General features: G+C 46.2%; 1 protein-coding gene across 7 annotated transcripts in view; it reads left to right on the forward strand.

Annotated features, from left to right (window-relative positions):
• The first annotated feature begins 6,693 nt into the window (after positions 1–6,693).
• The window catches only part of SLC15A2 (solute carrier family 15 member 2), a 57,237-nt gene continuing 37,736 nt past the window's right edge, over positions 6,694–26,194 (forward strand). For 2 of the 7 annotated variants that reach the window (XM_068687489.1, XM_068687490.1), the window contains exons 1-5: positions 18,499–18,632; positions 21,919–22,006; positions 22,622–22,763; positions 24,334–24,426; positions 25,560–25,659. In XM_068687489.1, coding sequence (XP_068543590.1) covers positions 18,501–18,632; positions 21,919–22,006; positions 22,622–22,763; positions 24,334–24,426; positions 25,560–25,659 — 555 coding nt within the window. In that variant the 5' untranslated portion in view covers positions 18,499–18,500. Of the gene's footprint in view, positions 6,950–11,139; positions 12,118–12,552; positions 12,668–12,748; positions 15,301–18,235; positions 18,633–21,918; positions 22,007–22,621; positions 22,764–24,333; positions 24,427–25,559; positions 25,660–26,194 lie in introns of those variants that run through there. The other 5 variants (XM_068687494.1, XM_068687491.1, XM_068687492.1 and 2 more) reach the window with 5 other exon arrangements.

Consider the following 26,194-nt stretch of genomic DNA (forward strand, 5'->3'; position numbering starts at 1 on the left):
TTTAAAAAGTTGAAAGAAATCACCAAGATCTTGCTGTGCTGCACTTCCAAGAGTGCTGGTGGCACAGAAAAGCTTGTTGCTCCAGATGACTCTGTTCCCAAGTTGCAGTGGCTCAGACAAGCAACGTGGTAGCAGCTCACACTTAAATAGCTTTCAAAGGCGGAGCTTTTGGTTTTCCTGTTTTCTAGGTGAGGCCAAAGGAGCCCAGGTCAGTCACAGGATGCCCTGTGTGCCTCTTTTGGAAACAACAGTTTGGTTTTATGCTTGTGGTTGTTCTGGGGACCACCACTTTACTTGTGTCAGGAGTGCAGTTCCTGATGGCTCCCAGGAGAGCCCGTTCAGCAGAACAGCTAAAGAGATATTAATGATCCTTTCTGCTCCTCGAATGGCTGAACAGTCCCCTTCCAAAACCAGACCACCCGTGAATTGGTCTGAATGCTACGTGCAGTGTGTTGCCCCCACCTGATGGGACAGTCATTCTGTGTGCCTGGCTGGTGGGAAATGCTGGGAGCTGCAGTGCTGAAGCAATTTCAGCTTGACTGGTCCTTGGCCTGAAGGGCCATGCCAGTATGTCAAGAGATGGCTGTACAATGATGTCTCAATGTCTCAGACAATTTGTATATCAAGTATTGCATGTTTTGCCAGTCTGGCAGATTTCTCTTTAACAGTTGTTAGTAGCGTAAGTTCAGACCCTAGGCAGGGAAAACCTCCTCTGCAGCCAGTGGGGATGGGCTGAGGCACGTCCTGGTCTCTCAGGCCTGCTGCAGTTTGCAGAACAACCCATTGCCATAGACAGGAGCAGGCTGCACCTTCCTACATTGCTGAGTCAATTTGGCTCACTTAGCAATGGTAGGATGGGTATAGGAGCATGGCTTGCTTTGTCCAAGAGAGATGTGTCTCCGGGGTCTCTCTAGTCTTCTTCTCTGCAGATGCTGATGGATGGGGCTGGCTCTGATACCTGCTTGCTTTCTCCTTAGGGATTCAAGTGGAATCAGTAGCTCATTTGAGGTGGGCTGCTGGATGGCAGTGCAATTGTATTTTGATACCAGGGGGAAATCCAGTGCTGATTACCTCTGTCATGGCTGGAATGGGCACGGAGAATTCCTCAGCTGATGGAAATGAGCAGGGATGGAGGGCCTGTGGATCTGTGTGGCCTTCCACACGTTGAAGAACAGAGGCAAACCCACACAAATCAGCTGACACTGGCCCATCACAATGGTTCTGGAGTGCCTTCATGGACAAGCACTCTCCAAGTGCACGCTGGAAACAGAAGTTTCAATGACGTGAACTTCTGTTGCGTGCCCTGAAGCCAAAGAACATTTATTTCAGGAAAATCCCAGAGCTAGCGGTGATCTTTCATATCCTCTCCTTTCTTTTTGAGGCACGTGGTCAGCTCTGGCAGTCTCTGTGAGCTGACCCTTTGTCTTGGTTTTGGCTTTATTTCTGTCTTGCCTTGGTTCATCGCATGTCAAATTACCTTCATCCTGGTTGCCTGCCAGGACGGGGCATGGGCCAAAAATACAGCAGAGCAGGAGCTACCACGTGCGTGGCCTGCTTCCACTGGCCAGATACAGCTGCACAGTCCAAGCCTGTGGTCCCAAAGCTCCTTGCTTGGTCTGGAAGCAGGCAGGGAGCCTCTTGCCGTCAATGACTCTTTTGACTAAGAAAGCACTTTGTGCCTAGTGCTGCAGACCTGCTGCTCTCCAGGCCATCTGTCCAGCCTCTGCTGGAGAAGAGGAACTGCTCGCTGTGCTCCCTAAGCTGTGTTTGGCCGTCCTGCCATTTGGGCAGACCTGCTGCCCTTTTCCTGGCGTGCACATCAATATCAACTGCCTCAGGCAACTACCCAACCCATCTTTCATGGTTCTGCAAAGCAGCCACAGCTTTCCTTGGCATGGCCAGCGTCATCTGTTCTGCATGAACGGGGCTGACCCAGCATCTGGCACATCTCCACACTGAGCGAGGGACCGAGTGCTCCAACAGCATGGCTGTGGAGGGGGATTTAGCCACTGTAAGCTGTGGCTCTGCCCTGACAAGGTTGCTTTCGAGCTAGACTGAGTCAGCCTTATTCACCATTTCAGTGCATCTGGATCCACAGCGTCTGACAGTCATGGTGTCACATGAGGCAGTTTTTGACTCCTTGTAGCTTCAGTTTCAGTAGTGGGCTCACCCTAGGTGGAAATGTTTCCTCTGGCAGCCAGCACGCAGCTGAGCTACCTCTGAGTGCCTGCCCCAGGAGGGCAGGGCTGGATGGAGGTCGATATGTGGGGCAGATCTGCTTTGTGCAGGTGGCAGGTCTCCCCTACCCTGTGCAAGCAGCTGTCCTTCTTACTCTGCCCTTCCCTAACAGCAAACACAGACCCAGAGCTCAGCCTCTGGCTGGTAAATGAGCCATGGCTACTGAAGAGGCAGCTGGGGCCATGCAAACCTGTGCTATCGCTCACTGGTAACAGCCTGCCTCAATGCGTGTGCTTTGTCCATGCCAGTGCACCATCAGCAAGGTGGAGACGAGGCAAGAAAAAGCACTGACATTGCAATTTTCTCCGACTTTAGAAGACTTGGGAATGTAATGGTCTTAGAGGCTCAGAGGTGCATGTTTCTACCTCACCGGAATGTCTGAGATTTAGAAAATCTTCCTGTCCTGCAGCAGAACAAGCTGTCTGCATTTTGAAATACTAAAAGACATGTCTTGAGTCAGTCAAAATGTTTTTGATGTTTTATTTCAGTTGTGACCTTTTAGTATGGGCTTGCAGATTTTTATTTTTTATTTTTAACTATAACTCAACTAAGAGCTTTGAAATGGCATGTCTGAATAATTTTGAAACTTTAATCTCTCTTTTCTTACCTGGAGACAATCTTCTAAATTCCTTTCCCCTGCAAGCCCACAGTTTTCACCAGTCTAAGCAAATATCTACTTCCTGCTTAAAAAATCAGTCAATATAATCTAAATCTGCTTGATTCAATTAGAAAGGCTCTTTGCAGAGCTGTAAAGTCAGGGAGTTTATCTCTGGAATGCTAAGAGGAGGCAAAGAGGTCACCAATGGACATAAAATTAACCCCAGAAAGAGTTTTTCCTAGCTTCTAGTTTTAAACACTGGCAATTCTGTCTTTGGACTGAGTCAGGTAATCACAGTAAGAAGCCTCATAAAGCACCTAGAAATTATTTGATAGTGCGACACCAAATGAACAGAGATGTGCATCCACATGTTTTACGGTCCTGACTACAAGCAGAGACATTAACTGCTCATTCACTGGCAATTGGCTCCAAATCCCTATAAAGGCCTTTAAGAAAATGTACGTTCTTGAGATTTACCACCAGCCCAGTCTCCCCTCATACTTGGTCTTGTAGCTACTTGACTAATAATGTGAGATGCAAGGGTATGAGCCACCCAGTGCCTTAGCACCAGAGAAGATCTATTCATCCTTGCAGACCATATTAGTTTTTAACCAGCCTTTACTCCAGCTCTGTGTCCCTAGCACGCAGAACTGTCTCTTGGTGGCAATTCACTGAAATCAGGGGAGTCTCACGGCTGTATCTGTGGATCCATGTCCTAGAGCCTCCTCTTTGCTTTCTGGGGCCCTGTATGCCATGCCACAACGTCAGCCTGGTGCTGAAGCATGACTGCCACTGAGCAGGACGATGCCTCCTCTGAGGCTAGCACATTAAAAAGTCTGGATGTGTACATACTCAGCTGTGCCTTGATGATATATGATGCCTCAGCCTGAGGAGGGTCGAACCAAGGTGCAAAGGAAGCACCACTGTCTGGCCCAGATACAGCAGAGGAAATCTCTGCTCTAACCAATGATAACAGACCTCAGCAATTACCCAATTAAAGCTTAAACCCATCCTTAATCAAGACAGTTAATTTAAGAAGCCTTTGGGATTGTTTTAGCGAAGGATAAACTCCTAATCAGCGCAGAGGGAATTGCTCCTGTTTGTTCCAGGGCTGAATTTGCCCCCAAACTTGCAGTTGCTGATCTTGAGAAAGGGAATCAATCATTAGTTTTTAATAAAGAACTTGTTCCTTGAGAGGTGGGAGGAGGGACCGAAATCATTTCCCCGGATGGTTTGGAGTTCATTAGTGCACTGATCAGGGGAAGTGTGCGAAAAAAGTGCAGATGAATATTCCTTATTTAACCTCTAAAGCAGTAATTCAGAAAAAAAGCAATTTCTTCTAAATCTGAGTTCCAGGTGACTGCCTTTTATCTGAGCTCCATTAAATTATTCCCCTGCTAAATTCTCACGAAATAGGCTGTTTGCTCCAGCAGCTGTTGACTCCCCGAGTTCATTTTGCAACCGAAACGTTCTGGTTTTGTGAGTAACAATCCATCTCCCCCCGGCAAAGCGAGGGGCTAGGGGAAGGTGCCTGTGCCTGGGCTGCAGCTTTCCCCGCTGAATCCCCATTGTTTCAGCAGCACAGAGTGTGGCTGGATGAGCTGGTTCCTGCTCGTCTCCCTGACTGTGCGCAGCACTGGAGTACGACAGAGAAATGTGAGAGTATCTGGTAGCGGTGCTGCCAGACTTTGCAGGAGGCAGTGTCCTCAGCATCACTCATCGCACTTCAGTGTCTCAGCCAGATCTCCTCTCTTCAGCCTCAGTTATTTTTTCCTTCCTCGGTTGCCCTCTGTGATTCTTCCCCAGGGTTTATTTCTGTGTGGCAACCACTACAGCCAACTTTTCTCCTGTCTCCTGTTTATTCTGGACGTGCACACTGCAAGTTTCTTACGGAACCCTTTCCAAAAATACAGATATATTTACTTTTCCTGACTGTGGTCAGATCAGCAGTTCCAAAATCCCATAGGGATGGAGCATTAGGGGCAGAGAGAAGTGATAAGCTAGCATGCTCTGCATGCCAAGTGCAGCTGGCTGAAAATAGCTTTGACCTTTTTATAAACTGCAGTATTGTCTGGCCCTGTTTTCACTGCCCTGACGTGTTAATGTGCTGGGGGCACTGGACACAAGAACTGCCTCAGCATTTCTGGGATGCTCTTTGCTTGGGGCATGTTTACCTTTATAGATTTCTTCCTCTGCATGAACTCCAAGGCAAATGAATATTTTATTAAGCTTTTTATATTTCAAGCTATCATTTTTATGGCAAATTGAGCACCCCTCGTATCGTATCGCTTCTCTTCCTTCCTCTCTTCGGTGACCTGACAGCCATCGGTGCCTAACTCCTGCCCTCATGTACCTCACCTTCTCACTCTGCTGTCCCCAAGGAAGGTTCCATGTCCACAACCCCGTGCGTGTGGCTTTGATGCTAGCTAATAGGCTCTGAAGGGCAGCTCACATAGCTGGAGCACGCTTGGCCCTGTGCAGGTATGCAGAAGCCCCCAGAAGTTTGGGATTCCCTGCCAAGAGCAGAGCAAAATGCTCCAGCAGCATGGAAATGGGAGCTCCCTGGGGACACCGAGGTCTGGGGGCCCAGATGTCTTCCCTTTGCTGCAGTCCTGCCAACACCCAAGGAGGAGGTTTTTCCAGTCAAACCCTTTAAGTTCAGCTCTACAGACAACACAGCTCCTTCTGCTTCTCACCAAAACAGGTGAGAGGAGAGCCAGGCTCTTAATCTCAAGGGACCCAATGGCACCTTATCATATCTTCTGAGTTGCTCTGCCACAAGCAGCTTGAACGTCTGGTTTATCTCCTCTCAAGTGATAGTACACTGTTTGTCAATCAGCCTTATTTAATAACTAACACACTGCAGGTGGTTTAGCAGCCTGAGCATTGGGTCTGAAATAGCTGTCATCTCTGGAGCCCTGGGCCTGAACTGGGGGGGAGATGCTGGAGCTTTTGGGATGCTCAAGGGCTGCAGGAAGGGGGCAGAGCGGTGCCTGGCTGCGTGGCCAGCTGGGTCAGGCTCTGTCCTTCTGCACCGTACCAACTCTTGAGCAGCAAATTTCAGTTTTACAGTGGATTATGAAGGCAAGGCTGGAGAAAGTGAAATCCTCTTTTCTTGCTTGGGTAATTAAAGAACCCAGGTTATTTTGCCTTGGGAACACATCCCCACCTGCCTGGCTTGCTCCTATTGCAATGCAAGCTGCACTTCAGTGGCAAAGTGATTCTTGTATGCACAGAAAGTGGAATCTTAACAGCCTCTGAAGTGTTTGGTACGCACAGGAGGACCAGCTTCTCAGAGAGGCTGAGTAGTCAGTACAACAAGTCTCCCTCCTCCTTGCCTTTCACCAAAGCATAAATCTGATTTTAGGAATTAAGCTGAATCTGAACTCTTGGAAGCATATGGCACCAATTCTGATCACTGATCACCTTTGGTACGTTGGCTTGATGCAGCCAGCTTTTGGTGCTTTTCATTCTCCAGCAGGGAACTGTAAAAAAAGGAGGATGCTATAGTGCTTAGAGAGACCAGGTCTGCCAAGGATAGCTCCAACACAATTCTGCTTTTAACTGTCTGTCCTCCCTGAAGGACCACCCATTTCCACAGGATCCCTGCTCTGGAGCACATGCAAGTAGGAAAGAGAAGCCATCAATAACTCCACTCTTACAAAGGCAGCGAGCCATACAGCACATACAAAAGACCCCTCTAAAGAAAATGAATGAATTAAAGAGTTAATGAATCCTCAGGAAGCTTTAAGTTTGCATACAGAAAGCAGAGTGGGGAGACTCACTAGTACATTTCTCTGGCCAAACCCACAGATGAAGATTAATTGAAGGCCTCCAGGGACAACAAACAGAACAATGTTACTGTGGGGCCAAGAGCCTGTTTTGCCATTTGTTCTCTGCATGTCAGCGTGGTATAGGAGTGCTGCTGTGGATACAAGAAGAAACAACCTTATTCTTGTTCCCTGCATTTACCTCAGACACATTTTGAAGTTTAAACAGTTTGTAGTGCTCAGTTTTTTGTCTTGGGCTGCTTTACCACTCCCATCATGGAAATCCCTCCATGTAGGGACACTCCACCAAGACGTTTCTTTGAGACTTGCCGCAGGTATTTCGGTAAGTAACGTGCTTTGATTGTGTTCTGTTCTTTCCACATTCCCAGGCTGAGGAGTGCTTCAGCAGATGGACGTCATATGAGGAATATTTGTGGGAGTGGGCTGCTTGGAGGCAATAGTCCAAAATACCCATGAAAGTGCTCAAGAATAAGAGTTGTGCCAATCTGCACTGTGAAGCTGTTCCTGAGACGTATGCTCATCCAGATGACAGGCTCTGAAGTGTGTGTTGTAACCTATCTGTCCCGTCATGCCTGCTTATGTTGCTAATGCTGTCAAACTACCTGAAACTGTTTGCAGAAATTACATGATGTACAGTTTTGGAAAACAAATAAACCTAAGGGGAAAAAAAAAATGCACTGTTCATAGAGTTAAAAAAAAAAAAAAAAAAAAAAAAAAGGCAGAAAATGAACAAGCTATTATTATTTATTGTAAATTAATCACTCATCTCCAGATCTGACAAAATAACTCAGAGGAGGCTGGAGTCTCTTTCTGCTCTATTTTCAGCCAGTGCTGGAAGCAAAAGTGCCAAAAATCTCTCTGCAAAGCCTGTTCTGATGAGATTTCCAGCCAGTTTCATGAATCAAGTTGGTTTGGATTAACTGTGAATAAGCCCTTGGGCAGAACTAGTGAATCGTGGGTTCATTGATCACAGACACTCCTGTGCGTGAGACCTGACCCAACACTCAATAAAGGCAATGAGAAACCTCCCGGGGCAGCTTATCCTAGAGCTGCAGAGCCTCTTTGCAGTTCTCTCCAAGACGGCTGGAATCGGCTGTGCCCAGGTGCTGGAAGCTGGACTGGGGTGAATCTTGCTTATGTCCACAGGCCCAAGTTATGGGGTTTTGTATCAGGCTCAGGGGCATTGTACACTGGTCATAAAAAAAAAAAAAAAAAAAAAAAAAAAAAAAAAAAAAAAAAAAAAAAAAACCACAAATAAATAAAAAATAAGACTTGGTAAAAGTCAAGCTCATCTTTTCCTCCTGCTGCTCAGATGCCTTGTTTCCCAGCAGCAGTTAACAGGGAGAGATTTCCTTCTTCTGGGAATCCCCTTCTTCTGGGTTTGTTTAACCGGGGGCACAGTTTCAGGGCTGTTCCTGGAGGCTGTCTATGCTGTAGCATTTTTTAAGTTACGCATTTGTGTTTATCCCCGTCAGAACAATTTCTAGTGGTGCTTGCTCTGAGCCTAAAGGTATCGGTAATCAACTCCGTGCTATATCTGAGGAGAATGCTGCTTCAAAAGGCCGCCTCTTGGCGTGTGATGTGTGTTTCACGTGTGATGGGATACACAAGAAGATCATCTGAGAAAGCCTGGGAACTTTTAATCCTTGAGGCTGAGCCCAGCTATTCACCGACTTCAGTTTGGGATTTGGGGACCTCTGATTCAAACATGCCTTTCTCTTCTGGCATTGAAGCCAAGAGCTGACCATGTTCCCTTTCCAACCCAGAGGAAGCCAGAAGCCTTAAAAATAATAATAAATAAATAAATAAATAACCAGCTTCAAGACATGGATGAAACCTTTCATACCCCCTGCATATTAAGGACATTTAAGAAACCACAAAATATCTACAGAGTAGCAGAACTAGCTATGGAAACAAGTATAAGATGAGGAAGAGCGTGAATTAATGAAGTTTGGGTCTTCAGCAAGCAGTGGGATAATTATTCAGTGAGATACACCCATGGACCCAGCTGAGCTGTAGCTGGGTGACGATGTTGGGAGGCTGCTGGGGGTTGGGTTTGGTGGAGGCTCCTCAGGTGCCAGCGGTTGTGGCTCAAGTTTGATTGAGGCACAGAAGAGCTGCAGGGCAATGAGCCCAACACTGGGAGACCTGCTGGCTCTCTTGCTGCCTATTATGGCCATGTCCTCCTGCTTGTGCTTGCTGTACTTGACTGCAAATCCTGGGAGCTCTCAGTAGGCAGGAGATGCTAATATCCTTGCTGTTTTTTTGTTTGTTTGTTTGTTTGTTTTCTCCCTTCTCTTTTGGTATGCATTTGTGCATGGGTGCATGCTTATGATCACAACCAGCCCATGTCTGGAGGACTGATCTGTAATAGAAAGGGGGAGAATATAGATCTGTAGGTTTCCCATAGTATTACAACCTCTCCTTGCCTTTTAAGCCCTTCTGAGGAAGGAAAGTGTTAATGCATTCTCCAGCGTTTTCATCGTTCCTGCAGAATAATCACCGTTTTAAAGATGCCTGCCTTGAAATTACAACATAATCCTCTGCCTGACTAAACCCTAAAAATCTGGTGGCTGGTAGATAAAAATCATTGAGAACGATCATTTCATTTGAGGCATCAATAACTTCAGCAGAGCTGCTAGGACAACACTCAGCTGCTCAGAAAATGGCGAAGAAAAATTTCCCGTGTCAAGTAGCTCCCTGCTTGGCCTGCCACCTCCAGCCGTGCTGGCTGAGGCTCCTGCGAGTCAGATTGTCTGGAGGTGGAAATCCACTCCTGAAGGAGCTCAAGGTGTGTGTTTTCCTTCAGGGCTTTTCTTTTAGAGGGTGGATGGTTGTGTGTCTTTTCTTCTAGCCTGTTGGGTAAGTCACTCGCCCTCACATCCCTCAGTCTGGGGGCTGATGCAGGAGGACAGGCTGCAGTGAGCCTCTTTTTGAAGGAGTCTAGGCTGATTAGGGTCAGAAGCTATTACCTTAGGGGCAGTTAATTGAAGGGTATCAATAGACAGCAGGCCATTTATCTCTTTAATTTTCCTTTCCCGTCTGTTATTTAATAAAACAACTGAGAGGGAAGCTGTATTAACTTGGCTTTTATCTTTAATTCTGTGATTGTAGTAAAAACTGGTGTTTGAGAAGTCACTGAATACAGGATTGGTCCTGTAATTGGTTCTGTAATAATAATAATAAGTTGTTTTTCCTCTTTGAAAATAACTCTGGTCTTTAGTTGAAAGATTTAACTGTTGCTGGCAGTCAATCAGCCAGCACAATTCGGGCTCTGAGCACTTGATTAGAATAACTTTAAGGAAAATTGCCTTCCTGAATCAAGTAAGGATCCATTAACCTGATGAAACAGAGTTTGCTTATCTGAGAGGTTAAGACTGAAAACACAGCCTGGGCTGCATTAGATGAGACCTCTTTTGGAATGGCATAAAGACAGAAAGTAATAAAAACACCATCTGTCATGTCTAGTCAATCAGATCTAGTATAAAAGAGGAATTATTCCTCTGACTTTACTGTTATTAGATCGTCTGTTTGTTAACAATGGGAAGTGGCAGGAATGCTGAAAACTGGTTCTATTGCCTCAAATTATTTCTAGGTATCTTTATCTTGGGGAGAATGAATATTAATCTGAGTTTATTCAGCAAAGTAATACTTTTAGCTGAATACAATGCTAAGGCGTTCCATGTTGAGTCTATTTGGTGATTGATTGTTAGATGTAAAACTGAACGAGAGACAGGGAAAAAGTGCCGTGTACACTTTGCTTCTGATAGCGAATATTTCTATCAACAAACCTCTTCTTGCAAGTTGCCAAGCATTCAAAGGTTTCTGAAGTCAATTGAATCCATACCCCGTGAGGGGCCCTCTGCGTGTCACAGGGCCAGCGGGGCCAAGTCTCATCGTGTAGTCCAGGCATAGCTGAAGGTCACGTAAAGGGTGACTGCTTTTTTCAGCATGGGTTTATTAAAGCTAATAAACGTTGGTACTAATGGATTTCTGTGTCGCTAAGTACCAGTGTGGTCTCCTCTGTTTACCAAGGGCTGTGCAGAAGCACTTGGAGACATCTGAAGCTGAATACTAAGCAGCAAAGGCATCAGCTACAGGCACACAAGGTGTCGAGGAGGCGGACAGCCTGTACCAGCATGTCCCCAGCACCACTGCTGCGGTGGAAACACCACCGTCCCTTGTCAGGCTCCAGGGATGAGACTGCAGTGGGTGCATTGCCTGACCTGAACAGGCACATCTTTCCCATCACCTGGCAGTAGCTGCAGCTGGCTCATGCTGATGCTGCCTGCAGCCCGTGTGTACAATTTCCATCTTGCTTTTGCTCCCTGTTTGCAGGCAGCTGCTTTCTCCAGGGACATAGGTTTAAGGAGAGAGCACATGATGGAACTAGTGAAACCTCTGCCAGGTGGGTTTTGCTCTGGTCAGATGCAGATGGGGCTACAAACCGGGCTGCAAACTGTCAGAATATGTGGAGACCCAACTTTTTTTTTTTTTTTTTTTTTTTAAATGGGTCTCTAATGGTCTAGCTTTATGCTTCTCTGTCAGGGACCTGATAGAGGGATAACCAATGGAGCTGCTGAGAGCTGCTAGCACTCCCCCATCTGGGCAAACTGGTCCCTGTGGTCACTGCGGGAGGAGGCTGAAAACAAAGGATGGCACTGCCAGCTCATTAGGAGAATGTAGGGAACCAGAGTTAACAAATCTTGGACGAGCCCCTGACCTGCATGGCCCTTGGTGTGGCAACGGAGGGAGCTGGTCCAGCAAGATCTGATTATAATCTCAGTAGAAATGCCAGTCCCTAGAACGCAGAGCGCTGTATCATATCTGTGCTTGCATCTGGAAGGGGTCACTGTTGTAGAGCTGAGATCTCTCTGGATTAGATCGGCATTTTTTTTTATTAGGACAGAGATATTTTAGGGATTTACATGTGCCCTGGCAGCTTGCCCTAATGAAACACTGGTTACACAACAACAATCCAACTTAAGCTTTAGTCAAAAAAATCAGCTGTCCTGATGGTGAGAGTACCCTCTGTGTGATGGCAGAGATTTGAAATTGTGCAGTGCGTTACCTCTCCTGACACGGAGAAGCTTGCAAAGAGAAAACAATCAGGCTGTTTATTGTGGATGGAAAAAAAAATAAAAAAGGAAAGGCTGCAATTAATGCTTGCCCTGAGATTCTCCCAGTTCTGTAGCCAGATTAATAAATGAAAACGTTCACCCCAGATGTATGGAAGATTAGTTCTGCTCGTCTCTCATTTTATGGCCAGTGGGGTTGAGGCTAGGAAATCTGCGAGATTTGCTCATGGTGCCTGATGAGTAGCAGAGTCAGAACTGAATCCTGGCATCCTGCTGCCCCATCCAGCAGCCGTGCGCCTTCCTCTGCTGCCCGACAGCCTCCTGGTGCCGGGAATCCTTGCGAGCAGGCTCCAAGGAATTGAGTGCTTGCAGGATTCCAGCATTTCTCATTACCAGCTGCCCCTTGCTAGCGGTGAGTAAAAGCAGCTTTTTACAGTGGAGCTGGATGGGAGTGGGTGTAGGACTTGCCACCAGGAAGGAGCTGCTGGCCAGCTGAGGGGTCAGTGTGAAACGGGAACTACCCACGGCAGTATCCATCCCAGAGGCTGAAAGCGAGCGCAGAGTGGAGGGCAATGCACCCCAGAGGTGACTGAGACACTGGATGCGACTGTCCTTTAGCATCCCGCCAGACCTGAAGCTGCTGCAGGCTGCGGTATCTTCCTCAGTAGTCGTTTTCCCTCTCTGAGCCTGTGGCAGAATAAATCAGTATCTGCTTTTTCTTTCCTGTGATAACACTGAAGGCAGGGAGGGCAGCTTGATGGACAGACTGCTGAGCTGGCATGCATGAGGTTTCGGCAGAGACTGCCTTCATCAGGACAATTTTTCTCTCTTTTACTCATCTTTGAAGTGGAGATATTGATACCTGCTCAGTGAAGTGCCCTGACACCTGCTGCTGAACGGCACTGTCTAAGAACCTGCTTGTGACACCACCAGGGAGAAAATGTTCACCAAACAGCCCTCAGGTACCTCTCCAAAGTCCTGCCACATCACAGCCATTCTTCTTCCTTCTGTGGTGTAGGGTGTGTGAGAGACTAGCACACCTTCTTTGTTAATTGCATAGAAAAGACGTTCAGAGTTTGGCACTTACACCCTCAGGAGTCAAACAGCACTGAGTAGGGAGTTAGAAGCTGTGCTCACATTGCCTTTTACATTATTATTTTATTTTTTTTTCCCAGAGGACACTCTCTGTTGCTGACTTTACATACCTGTGTGAACAGTAAAACTAGGTATGTTTTAATCAGGGGCTGTCTCTAAGAAGTGACTTGCATTCTTTAAATCACTGAAGGGGACATGAAGGCTGAGCAGAAAGGACAGAAGATACAAACATCCCAGGGACCAGACGTGCTCCTGGGCCCAGATTGCCTGGGGCACCTTGATGACCATTTTTCTTCGTCTTGAATCTGCTGAAACCAGTGCTACCAGTCTGCTCTGAGGCAGGACACTGTACCTTATCACATGGCATCAAGTACAGCTTGGAACCTCGGGGGCGAAATAGTTGGAAAGGAATACAAGAGGTTGCTTAGCCCCAGCTCTCCTTACTGACAGCCTGAAAAATTAAATTATTGCTGGTTTTCTATGCAATATATATCTTTCTTTACTTTATACTTACTGTATGCTAAATACTTATGGTATTTACGTATTGTTAATCATTGTTTTGTTCCAAAAGACTCCAAGTTTAATTCTGGAGTCTAATTTCTGGAATGATTTTTGTGATGCTCCCATCCCAAGAGCCTAGAATGTAGTTTACATTTGTGGCTGTACTTTGTGCTGGGTTTTCTTCTTCTCTTCTTCTTTTTCTCTTCTTCTGCTCATCTGATTAGCTCTATATTCTGTGTTTTGCTTGAGCATTCCCTCCAAATAAAGAGAAATATCCTATTTTTTTCATGCTATGGCAGTCTTATAAAAAAAGTCCTTTGAAAAGCTGTTTCCAGATGTGTTTTCCACCCCCCTAATCTTCTAACAGAAGTCACAAGCATTACCAAGAAAACCTTTTTATTCTTCCCAGCAACTATTCTCTTTCCATCTTTTCTGTTGCATTGTCTGGCCTACAGTGCTCATTCTTCTTTTCTGCTTGTTTTTCACACTGTTTGCCCAGAGTCTAATACTGCTAGCTGTGCCATCCTCTACTTTGTACTTATCTATGGTGCTCATAATATGACTAATGCTCCCTGGATCCTGGCCACACATCCTACATTCCGGATTTAAATCCTCCTTACCATCTATCTTTAATATATTTGGTATGAATAGTCTGCTCTTTTGTAGCCATAATTAAAGTTTTGCTTCAATCCTCCTTTCGCTCACAATTTACCATCACCTTTTTTATGAGATGTCTGCACTGTTCTTCCTTTCACCTCAACCCATGCATCCCTTGTTGCCCTGTCAAATGATTTGTCATCCGTAGAACTTTATTCCTTGTTTCATTTTGGAATTTGATCCGCAGATAGCTTGGGCCACTCACTGTTGCACATGCAAATAGCTACTGCTGCACGTGTCCTTTCACTGTAAGGTTTGGATGTCTCTCAGTGTTTCCCTAGTGCATCCTTTCAGTCTTCTTCCCCTGTTCCCCTGGGCCAGACTTTGTTCAGCTAATAGCAGAATTCGGTAGCAACTGCCTATATGCTTGCAGCCTTGACTATATTTTGTATTTTGAGGAGATGAGGAGAGATACGGAGCAAAGAAGCAGGTGGGACTGGGATTTCAGTGCAGTGAGGAGGGGAAGAAGGATGCGGGTGGCTCTGTGGCAATGACGTGTGGTGATGGAGACTCCACGTTACTGCTTAACGCAGAGAAATGGCTCACAGTGAAATTCTTTATCTGCAGAAAATATCTGGGGCTTTCCCCTGCAAGGGAAATGCCTTAGATCCTTTCTGAAAGGAAGTCACAGCAGTTTAGAGGAGGTTATGGGGAGGAAGCAGAAAGGAATAAACAACAGAAGCAGGCCAGAAAAAAAAAAAAGTTGATCCTCCTTTAGGTGGCTCATAGCTCTACAGTGAAAAGGGGCTGGGAGAACGGCATGTCCATGTTATGTCTGCATTCCTGTGCGACGCGTGGAGAACCAGAAATTGAAGCCAGTGTGTCAAAAGGTGATGAAACCTTGGGTCTTCTCAGTCTTAACTGCTAACAGATGTGCGTAGTTAGGGCCAGCTCTGTAGCTGGTGTACAGCCTCACGAGTCTGTCTGGTTTTATTGCCAGCTGTAAGTCCTGCCTAGTCACAGGTCCAGTCCCTGTTCTCATCAGGTAGTCATCACTTTATTGAGAGATGTGTAATTACAGTGCAAAGCGATTGCCTCTGAACATCCATGAGAGGTGCCATGCAACCTTGGTTAGAGGCTGTAATCATGAAGGTGGATTCCCTGGGATATTTTGGAGATGAACAGAGACTTCAAGATCCAAAATAAATGAAAGTTTAACGATTTTATTGGTGACCAAAGGACTGCTGTTGGAAGTGAAACATTAACAGGAAGACAGAGAGCCAAGAGGTTCAACGAGGGTCGCCTTCAGGCACAGCAGAGCTGGGGGCCTCCAGTGTTCCCGGAGCAGCAGGCATGGCAGAGAAGGATGGCATGCTGCAAGCTGCAAAGGAAGCCCAAGCTGGTGAGAGAACCTTTTTTAGATCTCTTCTTGCTAATCCTAGAAGAAACTGAAGGCAGAAAGGTACCAGCAGGGATGAGAAGTTTCTCTGATTGGTACAAAACAAAAATATGGCAAAGTACTATAAAAGTATGACCAGTGTATGTGAATTCAGAATAAGGCTCATTAGAAAGAGACCAGCATGGCTGAGCTGAATATCAGGAAGGAATTGTACCACAAGATGAATGCAGATATAAGTGAACGGATCAGCTGAGTATAAACAGGTTAATGTGTACAGCACTGCAGCAGGAAGCAGCGAGAATCTAAGCGTTGTGAATGCAAAGGGAAAATGCAGATTGTCCTCCTGTGGATTTGGGGATCTGAAAAAAACTTGAATGATGAACTGAAAGTCGTAGAATAATGTATTCATGGGATCTTCTGCCTGTTCAAGGCATCTGGTAGCTGAATATTACATTTAAGCGTGAATCATCATGCAGATTGCCCACTTGCATGAAGGACAACTCAGAAAAGAGGAAAGCTCACAGAAAGCAGTCCTTGCTTTCATGTTTACCAGTTGAAGTTGTTTAAAACATGATTTTCACAGAAATTCAGGAGGGACAAACTTCAGAAGGGCACCTCATCCATCTGCCTGTCAGTTACTTTTTTCATCTTACCATTGATGAAAATGGAGAATAGTTCATCTCTGTGCTTTTTTTTTCCTGATGATGGTTAGGGGTAGCATTTGGTGGTTTTCTTTCCTGAATTTCATCTTAACTGTTCCAAAGCCACGAGGTGGTTTCTCCCATTTAGCAACACCATTTTGAATTCATTGCCTGTTTTCCCCAAGGCTCACCCCATCCTGCTTCCAGACACAAAGATGAGCAGCATGCTGACTGTGCTGATATCCTCTTTGCTCAGGGAGAAGTAGAGCACCTGTGTGTTTCATGACTTTCCAATCTGATGAAAAAGTACTGCTAGCTACCCTGTGAGGGATTTTCCAGTTGCCCACTGTATGGGTATTTCATCTGAACCCTATTTTCCTTGTGAGACATTAGAGGCACTGGAGTCATGATGCATTGCATCCACAGCTGCTGTAGCTGTTACACCACCGATCCTGTCACCAAAGAATAAAACAATCAGATTTGAGAGCACTTTTGCCAATCCAAAATGGCTGTTTTGTCATCCTTACTCTTCTTTTGGTGCTTGTAGAAGGGATTGTCCGATCAGGTGTCTCCCCAGCCATGGAGGAACATGCCCAGGCTGTCCCAACCTGCCTTTCTAAAGACAGGACTGAAGCTTCTCCTGCCTTGTGGCTTAAAAACTACATCCAGCACTTGAAGGAGAAATTCACCAGGTTGTAAAAATTTGAGCACATTTTGAATATCCAAATATTCTTTAAGTGGTTTTTTTTTTTTGTCTCATTTCACCCATATTTAACTGGTTCATTATAATGGTGTTAAGTATCTTGGATATTTTATTTTATTTTTTCTTTCTTTTTATTTTAAGTGAGGACAGACAAAAAGCACAACATTTCTGGCTTCTCTGGATGAGCTTTTGTTTGCTCGTTTTCTAGTTTAAATAAGACTTTCATTTCCCTTCCTCTTTCTCCAATATTGACAGCATTTCTAACACCTTTTCTTATTGCCTTTTGTGTCCCCCGCTAGCTGTAATTCATTTTGTGCCTTAGCTTTTCAGCCTCTATCACTCTATGCTCGGTCTGTTTGTTTATACTCATTTCAGAAATGCCACCTTATTTCCATCTGTGGTACAATTCCTTCCCGATTTTCATCCCAGCCACACGGGTCTCCTTCTATCGAGTTTAATTCTGAAATCACTTGTATCTGAGTTGCTTGCAGATTTATTCTCCCTAACTTCTTCTCGCTGTTTGGCATGAGTTGCCATTTATTTCCAGACGTTTGAATTCCTTTTCTGCCTTTCTGTCTGAGAAAACCTCCTGGCAGCTAATGGCCTAAACATCTCTGCAGTGTATTTGACAAGTAGCATGTTAATCCCACCGACTGATGTGTTTTTTCATGCTAGTATTAAAAAAAGTCTTTTAGCTTATGTAAAGCACAGGGCTGCGTACACACACAGAAAATATAGCTGCAGGATGCTGAAAATATTAAGGCATCGCATTGCATCGGTGTGGGAGCCCTGCAGAAGGGATGAGAAACCTTTTCTGTCTTGCTTTTGTTGTAGTCCTTTAATAACTTGGCTGTGTTTGCCCTGCTCACCTGCGCATGGCAGAATACAGCAGGCTTCTACTGGGGATTGTCTGCAGATACTTTGGCTAAGAAAAACCCCCAGCCAGCTCAAAAATATTCCTGCTGCCTTCTACATGGTGTTAGGCTGCAAGGACTTGAGTACGTGCTGGCCTGGTGGGCAGGAGACAGGACCACAGTGCTCAAGGTCTGTTCCTTGCACTGCCTCCAGCTTTGGCTATGCTTTTGGGTCATTCTTGTGGGTTTAATGAGTCCTAGCTCCCTGGATGCTGTTTGTGACACCTGAGAAGTGACCCAGGTGAAAAGCAAAGTTGTATGGGAGTAGGAAGCGTAGGAAGTGTTTGTCACGTAGGGAGCCCATAGGAAGCAGAGATGAGGTTTGGGGCTGCTCCTGGGTGCTGGCCGTGCCCTCAGATTAAACTGCCCCCAGGGAAAGGCAAGGTCATTCCGGGGAGCTGGTGTGGAAAGGTACCCTGGGTCAGCAAAGAAATGATTTAACGCGGTGCAGGCGTCCGTGACATCCAGCACCCGAGGGTTTGGCGTGATGAGCGTTTCAGTGGCCATGACTCGGGACGGGTGTGTGGCTTTTCAGTGGAACGAGACCCCTGCAGAACAAACCTGCCATTACCACGCTGGGAGGGAGATGCACGCCTCGCTCCTCAAGCTGCAGGCTCCAGAGGTGGCTGGGACTCGGGATTTTTATGCAGCTCACATCTGTTCAGCATACAGTGCCGTGCCGGGCTGATGCACGTAGGATAGCTGGGGGCATGCCAAGCACACAGGAGGTCTGTGCCACGAAGTGCTGACAGCCCCAACCTGTGAACGATTTCGGCTGCGCTCCCTGACTCTTCCTGAACTCTGCAGTTGTCTTTCCTAGCGGCATCTCCCTCCCCTTTCGGCCCTGGCTGCAGAAATGTGCTCAATTAGGGTTAACTCAAACTGAATCAAACTTCATGCCTGAGGTTGGAAATCTTCCCAGTCAACTCACCACAGCCACATAGCATGGTGGGAGACAAGGCGAGAGGGGAGATGAACGCTTTTCAGAGAAACGAATCCAAGGAAACTTTGTTCACTTTTATTTCTGCAGGAGATGATCCCCCCAAAGGAGATTTCCCTGTTCAGAAAAAATCCCCGGTGAGTGTTACAGCTGGTCTCCTTTTCTTTGCTTTCTGCTCAGCTTGCTCTAAACATTGCAAGATCTCTCTGTTCTTTCCTCTTTTGTGCTCTAGCTAGAGACAAACACCCTTTCTTGCAGAGAGTTGAAATAAGCATTAGCAACTCAAGGCAAAAATCCCTCCACTAACCTGATTAAGTTAAGAAAGGACAGCTTAAAGGGGAAAAAATGAACTGTCTGTGTCTTTGGGAAAAAGGGTAAGGGTTTTCACTGCTGCCTTTTTCCTAAATGCTCCTTTCCTTGTGGGAAAAGACTTCCTTCAGTGAAGTGAAGGGGGTGTTGTGAGTGGGAGGGAGGGAACTGGGCTGTGCGTTTGCTTAGTGTGATGAGACACACCAGGAAAGAGTCCCCAGCTTCTGCCCAGCAGAAGGAAGGACAGGGGCGGAGGGCAGGCCACTGATGCCTGTGCCAGAGCCTCAGGTTTGCAGCTTTGGCTGTGAGCTAGAGCCAGATACAGCTCCTTGTTTTCTTACCTTGTAGCTTTGAAGTTTGTTTAGACTCTCAGGCTAATTCTAGTTGGGTGCTTGCCTTAAAATACTGTACGCTGTATTGGTCTGGGGAAGAAAAGGGCTCATTCTGCACCTGCTTTGATTTGCAGAACTATGTGGTAATACTTGCTGTTGCAGTCAGTCATGTCATTAGCAAGCCAAATCTTGAGCTCACAACGTGAAGTAGTGTGCAGACAGTAACTATCTGCTATCCACAGCTCCTTAGTTCCCTTTTGCAGTGAGCCAGCAGGAGAGAGGGGTGAAAACAAATATCTGCTGGCACTTTAAAGGACCTTTTTTTTTTTTTTTTCCCCCTTGAAGACACAGACTATCAACTTCCACAGTATCCTTAAGAGCTCCGTAATCCCGCAGATCCCAGGCTTACCGCGGTTAGCTAGGCACAGCACAGTACCTGTGTGCTCCCGAATCCGGGCTTAGCCTCTTTGCTTTTGCTGGGGCTTTCTGCTGAGCAAGGTCCTTCTCTGCAGAAGCCAGCATACCACGTCCAGCTCTCGTCATGGATGAAGGCCGCCCACTTTTGGATGTCCAGGCAGGCCATAGGCAGGTCAGTGATACAGCAAAGTGATTACCCCAGGGATTCTGCATGTGCCGATGCTGTCTCATGGCGTACAGGCCAGGTGGAAGTATCCCTGCTTGTCAGCCCCTTGCTCTGTGCTTGTAAGCAATTACTCAAGGTGCTGGCTCAGGCACTTGGGCAGGTTTGGCTGGGAAGTCACTGCCTCCTGCTCTCCTTTCCCTGCTTGCCCCTCTCCATCGTTTCGAGGTGCCTGTCCCAGAGCAGGAGTGGCTGGAGTGGTTTTCTGTCGCTGCAGGTCACAGCGAGGCACATGGTGCCTTCTCCTCTTGGAGCTGGATCCAGCAGGGCTTGTGCCTTGGGTGTCGAGTGGTGAGCTCAGGCAGCAGCGACCCCAACACCTGGCTGCCTTGGGTTTGTAGAGTCACGCTCTGCATCTCCATCAAATGATATTAAATCTCATGAGTACTGAGAGAAAGGACTGTGAAACAGAGGAAGAAAAATATCCCCGGTATATCATTTTACTTCCAAGTTCAAAAAATGCCTCCAAGCACCCACAGGAAATATTTGCCTCTTACAGCTTTTCCTCTTTATTATGAAGAGCTTTTTGGAGAAAGGCACTCTGTGTGTGTCTGTTTCTGTGTTTGTGCATTTGCAGCTTATATATGCTACCATTTTTAGGCTGGTCTCAAAGCAGGAGGCCCCGGTGCAGTTTCCAAGGGAGCCCACTCTGTCTTACAAGCCATATGTTGAGCACGATGGTTTCAGCGTAAATAATAAATGAAATGGATAATTACATATTTATTCAAGTAAAGCAAAGAAGCCAAGGATTTCTTTATAAAAAGGCATTCCACAAATAGTGAGAGAAAAATATCTCAAAAAAGGACAAAAATATTTGTCTTTAGAGATGCTGGGTTAAGTAATGGAAAGCGGGTTTTGGTTAAGGGTGTTGGTTTTTCTGCAGGCAGCCAGCCTCTTCTCTTCTGTGGCTCTTCTGTAGTCTCGAGCAAGACAGCATCATTACCTAGAGTCTTGTAACCTCGATGCCATCGCTTGGGAAATCCAAATAAGCTTAGATCTCGTGGTGGAATTAACCTGAATAAACATATCTCTTTTCTTATCTCTATTTGCACTTGGGGCTCTGGGAAGTGCTACGGGAATTCATTATTTCTGACACGAGGCACAGAAATGCATATGAAGGGTTCATCTCACTTCACAGGCCCACACCCTGGCTGTTTAAAACCACAGATAAAAACGCAGCTGGTAATCTCACACCCACCTCATCCCGCACCCTGTGCAGGGCCAGCCTGCCTCCCCCCCTGGCTGGCAGGGCTGGGCAGTGCTGTGAAATCCTGCTCTCCCTGCGGCAAGGCAGCGGAGTTAAGCAGCTTCCAGCAGCTCCCAGCTGCTTAGCTGGGACTGCCGGGGGGCAACAAGAGGGCTGGGGGCCCGCACAAGGTCGTGCTAAGACTCTGCTGTCCAAATGCTGAGTATTTCACTCGGAAAGTTCTGATTTTAGCTGGAGAAAAGTTGGATTCGGTGGGAGAGTGGCCAGGCTCAGACAGGTTTGAGAAGCCTGTAGCTGCTTTGTTTAAATTTTGATTAATAAATTGAATTATCCATAACTACGCCGGCATTCTTAGAATATGCAATAGAGGCTGCAGCTGATGCTCTGCCTCAGGGAACGTGGTGGCACGGTTTGATGTGACTGGGGTGCAGACACTGAGGGCAGTGGTCGCAGGGGAAGGAGCAGCTCCAGGTGGGAGCAGGCAGCAGCTCCCTGGGGGCTGCCAGCTGCTGAGGCAAGGCCTGGTGTGAGGAGGGGCAGCTTTTGGGGCGAGGACAGTAGCTCCGTGTGAAGTGTAGGAAGAAAAGGCATCTGAAGGAGGTGTTGCATCTCAGTGGGGTTTTATATTGCAGCAGAGAGGTGGTAGGACCCTTCTGCTGGAGCTGCAGGCATTGGGGGCACTAGCTGGTGGTCTGTGAGTCCCTGTGGGCTTCCTTACTGGACCAACACCAGTCAGGCTGATTCACTGGGGAGCCCTGACCAAAGCAAGACAGCTGTGGGGTCTCCTCATGCCTGTGAAGATAGAGGAGACCCATCCCACGGGCTATATAGACAGCAGAGAGCACTTGGGTTTGGGACTGGCCTCCTCTCTGCAGCCCAGGCACTGTGGGTGAACGCTTTCACAAGGCTGATGCTTTCTGGTTTGTTTCCTGCAGAAACTCTGTGGTTCCAACTACCCCCTGAGCATTGCCTTCATCGTGGTGAACGAGTTCTGCGAGCGCTTCTCCTACTATGGCATGAGAGGTATGTGGCCATGTCTAGGAAGAGACTTGTGCATTGCTGGGCTTTTGTACACACCAGCCTGGTGTTCCGGGGTTGTGCTGTATGTGGTCATGGTTGTCTTTCAAAGTAAATTGGTATTTTGGGATGCAGGCATGAACAATGTGCCCTAACATGGAAGCTAGACCTGCTCAAAGCAGCCATAGTGACTGCAGACCTCCAGTGTCACTTCCCATTTAATTTTTGATATGATTTTCTGTCTTGAATGTGGTTTTCCAGTGTGTGATGTGTTACAGTTGTGTGCAGAGTGTCGGAGGACTGAATCATACAGGCACCTAATTTGCAAATAGAAAAAATGCATAAACAGAACTACAGGTTAGGGTAGGATAAAATAGAAAATATAATTTCCAGCTAAACATAAATGTTTATGAGCAAAGAAAGCCTGGTACTGGCATATCTCATTTGAGCATTTCTGTGTCAGGGATTATGAGGAACAGGTCTGAAAGCACAGATCTTTCCACAACAGTGCTCGTAGCTGCTACACAAATCAGTGTTTTTCTTGTCACTGTGATGTAGTTTCCTGCTTACCTGCAGAGATGCACATTAATTACCTGATGTGGTCTGTTTGCTTCCTTTTAGCTGTTCTGACGCTGTATTTCATAAGCTTCTTCCACTGGGATGAGAATCTCTCCACTGCTGTGTACCATGCCTTTTCCGCTCTCTGTTATTTCACACCTGTCATTGGAGCCATCATGGCAGACTCGTGGCTGGGGAAATACAAGTAAGTAAAGTCATGTCTCTAATTCTTACAGGATACAGCTACACCATGCAGTCTGCACGAGGTTCAGTGCTGCATGTGATCCAGGTTTTGAGCTTGCCCAGGGTGCGGCAAAGACGTGCTTGCAAAGGTCAGCTCCTCTCACTGTTTGCTCACACCGTTCTGTGCTCTTCTTTTTCCCAAGGACCAACAAGCAACAAAGTTCAAACAAATTAAATCACCCCAGGTTCCTCCACCCTCCTTCCCCATGCACCTCAAGGAAGCTAAGGTGTAGTGGTTAACCCTCAGCTTTCCGAGATCTGTTGCTGAGACAGACTCAAGGATGGTGAGGAAGCAGTGTTATCTTCTGGATCTAGTGGTCTCAGATGCAATGGCACTAATTGTACCCACTTACTTATGCTTTCTTGGCACAGGGAATGTGTGAGTGCACGCATTTTTTGTCCCAGAGTAACCCAGGTTCATTCAAATCGTCTCCCTTATCACATAATCAGGTAAACTCTCCCTGAAAAAATCAAGGAGTCCTCCCTTAGGCCGATAAGTTGTGGGGCCATCATCTGCCCAGAGTGGTGGTGAGCAGCTGGATGCAGGACATTCTTTCCTTGGCACTGTCTGTTCGCTGCCTGAGGAGTCTTGCTGTCAGAGTGATGAAGTGCAGCTGAACCTTTCTCTATAGGACTAAGCGCGTCTGGCAGGAGAGCCTCAACATGGAAAAAAACAGCTGCAATCTGCCTTTTCAGCAGAGAGCTTTTAAAGGGACATCAATATTCTTTTTTCTTTGTGCTCGATTTTAGTCATTCTCCTGTCCTTTAGAATGAAAAAACAAACAAAAACAATTGGGAATTTTATTAACTTCATTATTTGAGGTTTCACCTAGCAATGTTCGTTGCTTTTTGAGGGTATTTATCTTGCAGCAGGATGATGTGAGAAGATAAATCATTATGCAGATTTTTGTGCATTAGATAAGAGACTTCCATATGTCTTAATGGTTGGTGGCTTTTACTGTAGTAGCTGGGTCTGGCCAATGCCAAGGACAGGATAACAGATTAGAGGGGCTTTTAGGAATGATCTGCTGTGGCTCTAAGTTAGCTGTTGCAGCCAGGTTTTGGATGTGTTGAAGACCACATCTGTACCATTAGTTTGGATGTGGCAGTCAGGCGGGTTGAGTGTGGGCAACAGACCCTACAGATGCCTTCCAGTGTAGGGATTCAGTTAAGTGCGTGCTACAAACTGCCAGTTAGTAGTAGTCTGGCAAATGAGTTGGACTTGAACAGTGCTTGCCTATTTGCAATCTATTTGCATGATAAGACTGGAATGTTTTTAGTTTATTATGCCCAGCAACCTCTGCAAAGAAAATAGGGTCTCTCCCTCCTTAATCTCAGCCCATTTGACTATCTCTTTCTTCCAGTGTGCTCAGTGCTGACACAGAAGTGTCTGCGATACCAGAGATATGGACAAAGCAGTTCCTTGTGCATCTGCCAAGTAGCCCTTCCATATCAGGAAGCACAGGCACACTCTGTTTTCAGATCATACATCACCCAGCACCTTCAGTCACTGCTGTTTGCTTTGTTCACAGGACAATCATCTACCTCTCCATTGTGTATGTGGTTGGCCATCTGATCAAGTCCGTGGGTGCAATTCCATCCCTGGGCAACCAGGTGGTTCACGTGTAAGTAGCTGTCAAAGCCATAACGCTGTAGGAGGTTGCAGTGGTAGGTGGTTGACCCAGGACTGTCATTTGTTTCACCTCCATGAGGACAGACAGCAGTCTGGGGACCGTGCATGGGTTGCTCTTATCAGGGAAGAGTTTGGGATGTCTGAATAAGCAGAAGAGGGTGTTCAGAGTGTGAATGCAGCAGGAGGAGTTGGAAAACACAGCTGAGACCAAGCCCTTTGACACAGAGACTTCTGACCATGCCTGTCTGCTACACTGTGCTACTGGAGTTTGGTTTCTTCCATCCAGCTTCCTACACCAGCCTCCTTCCTCCCTCATTTTCTCATCAGCACTGGTGCTCAGCTCAGCAAGGTCCCCTTGTGTGCACGGGAACACAAAACCCTAAATAAGCATCTTCTGATGTGTGACAGAGGAAAGGTCTGTCACCTCCAGGGTACTGCCCTTCTTGCCCTCTAGATTCCAAACCGATAGGAATTTCAGAGTAGTTCTCCAGCTGGTGTCTCTGAAACCACGGTGCTGTTTTTGCCTAGGTACTTGGGGCTCTAAAAATATATGCATGCAAGCAGGAGCTTCTGGTTTACAGAGCAGCTTTTCTTTTTTCTTTTGTCCCAGACCTGACACTTGGTTCCATACAGACATTGCTGTCGGGCCAACAATGGGATTTTGAGGAGCACTGGGAGGTGGAAAGCACCCAACAGTCTAATTCAAACAATTTTGCTTCAGTTATTCAAACTGGAAGTCCTATATGCAAAGGCTTTGTTTTTCTTTTTTTTTTTTTTTTTTCTTTTTTTTTTTTTTTTCTTTTCCTCAATTGATCTCTGTAATCTTTTGTTCTCAGATGAGTGAAAAATAATCCCTTGATTCTTCAATGTCTGCTGTGTCCACTGGGCCTTGGAACAGCACGACACTGACAAAAACGTTTTGGTTAATTGACTGATACTGAATACAAAAATGAGGATAACTAATAACTATTTTTTTTTTTTAATTTTGCTACTTAGCTTGCTTATCATCACTGCTGATGTGCAAAAGACAATGATATCAGAGGAATTGTGGATGGGTGGCACTAACATGCTCTCCTAAGCACTGGAAAGGTTCTGCAATGGTGTTGTTTTTGTTCTTGCATGAAGGGTCCTGTCTATGGTTGGTCTGTTTTTGATCGCCCTTGGAACGGGAGGTATCAAGCCCTGTGTCTCTGCATTTGGTGGGGACCAGTTTGAAGAGGAACATGTAAGACTTCATTTATTTCCTAAACTCTGCAGTGTCTGGTTACTTTATGAGGATGTTCTTGCGATCAGATTCTTTTGTATTAGAATAAGGTCCCATTTGCTAGGAAAAAGATGTAGTAAGATGGTTTGCGTGAGACTTGAAAGAATCGGGGTGGTTTAGAAAAGGAAAACACTCATGGAATGGGATTGATATCAGGAACAATAGGTCATAACTGCATCAAATAATCCAAATGTTAATTGGATGTCAGAGTATTTGGAAGATCCTGTATGGCACAGCATGGAAAGGTAGCTATTTCAGAACCAGCTTAACAGGTGTTATTATAACACACTGCAGTGCAACACATCAGATGAAAGAGAAAGTTGTATCACCAGGCTCTGTGCTTTCCTGGGAATTTTCCCTCAAAACAGGCACCAGTCATAGTCTGTCTTAGATGTTTTTCAGAAAGAACTGCAGAAAATTGTAGCCTTTCAAAGAGTTTTAGTACCAAGTGTAACCAGAATGTTTTCTAGTTGTTCCAGAATGGAAAGTTCTGAAG

This window comes from Anas acuta, chromosome 6 (assembly GCF_963932015.1).
Source record: "Anas acuta chromosome 6, bAnaAcu1.1, whole genome shotgun sequence".
Lineage (NCBI taxonomy): Eukaryota > Metazoa > Chordata > Aves > Anseriformes > Anatidae > Anas > Anas acuta.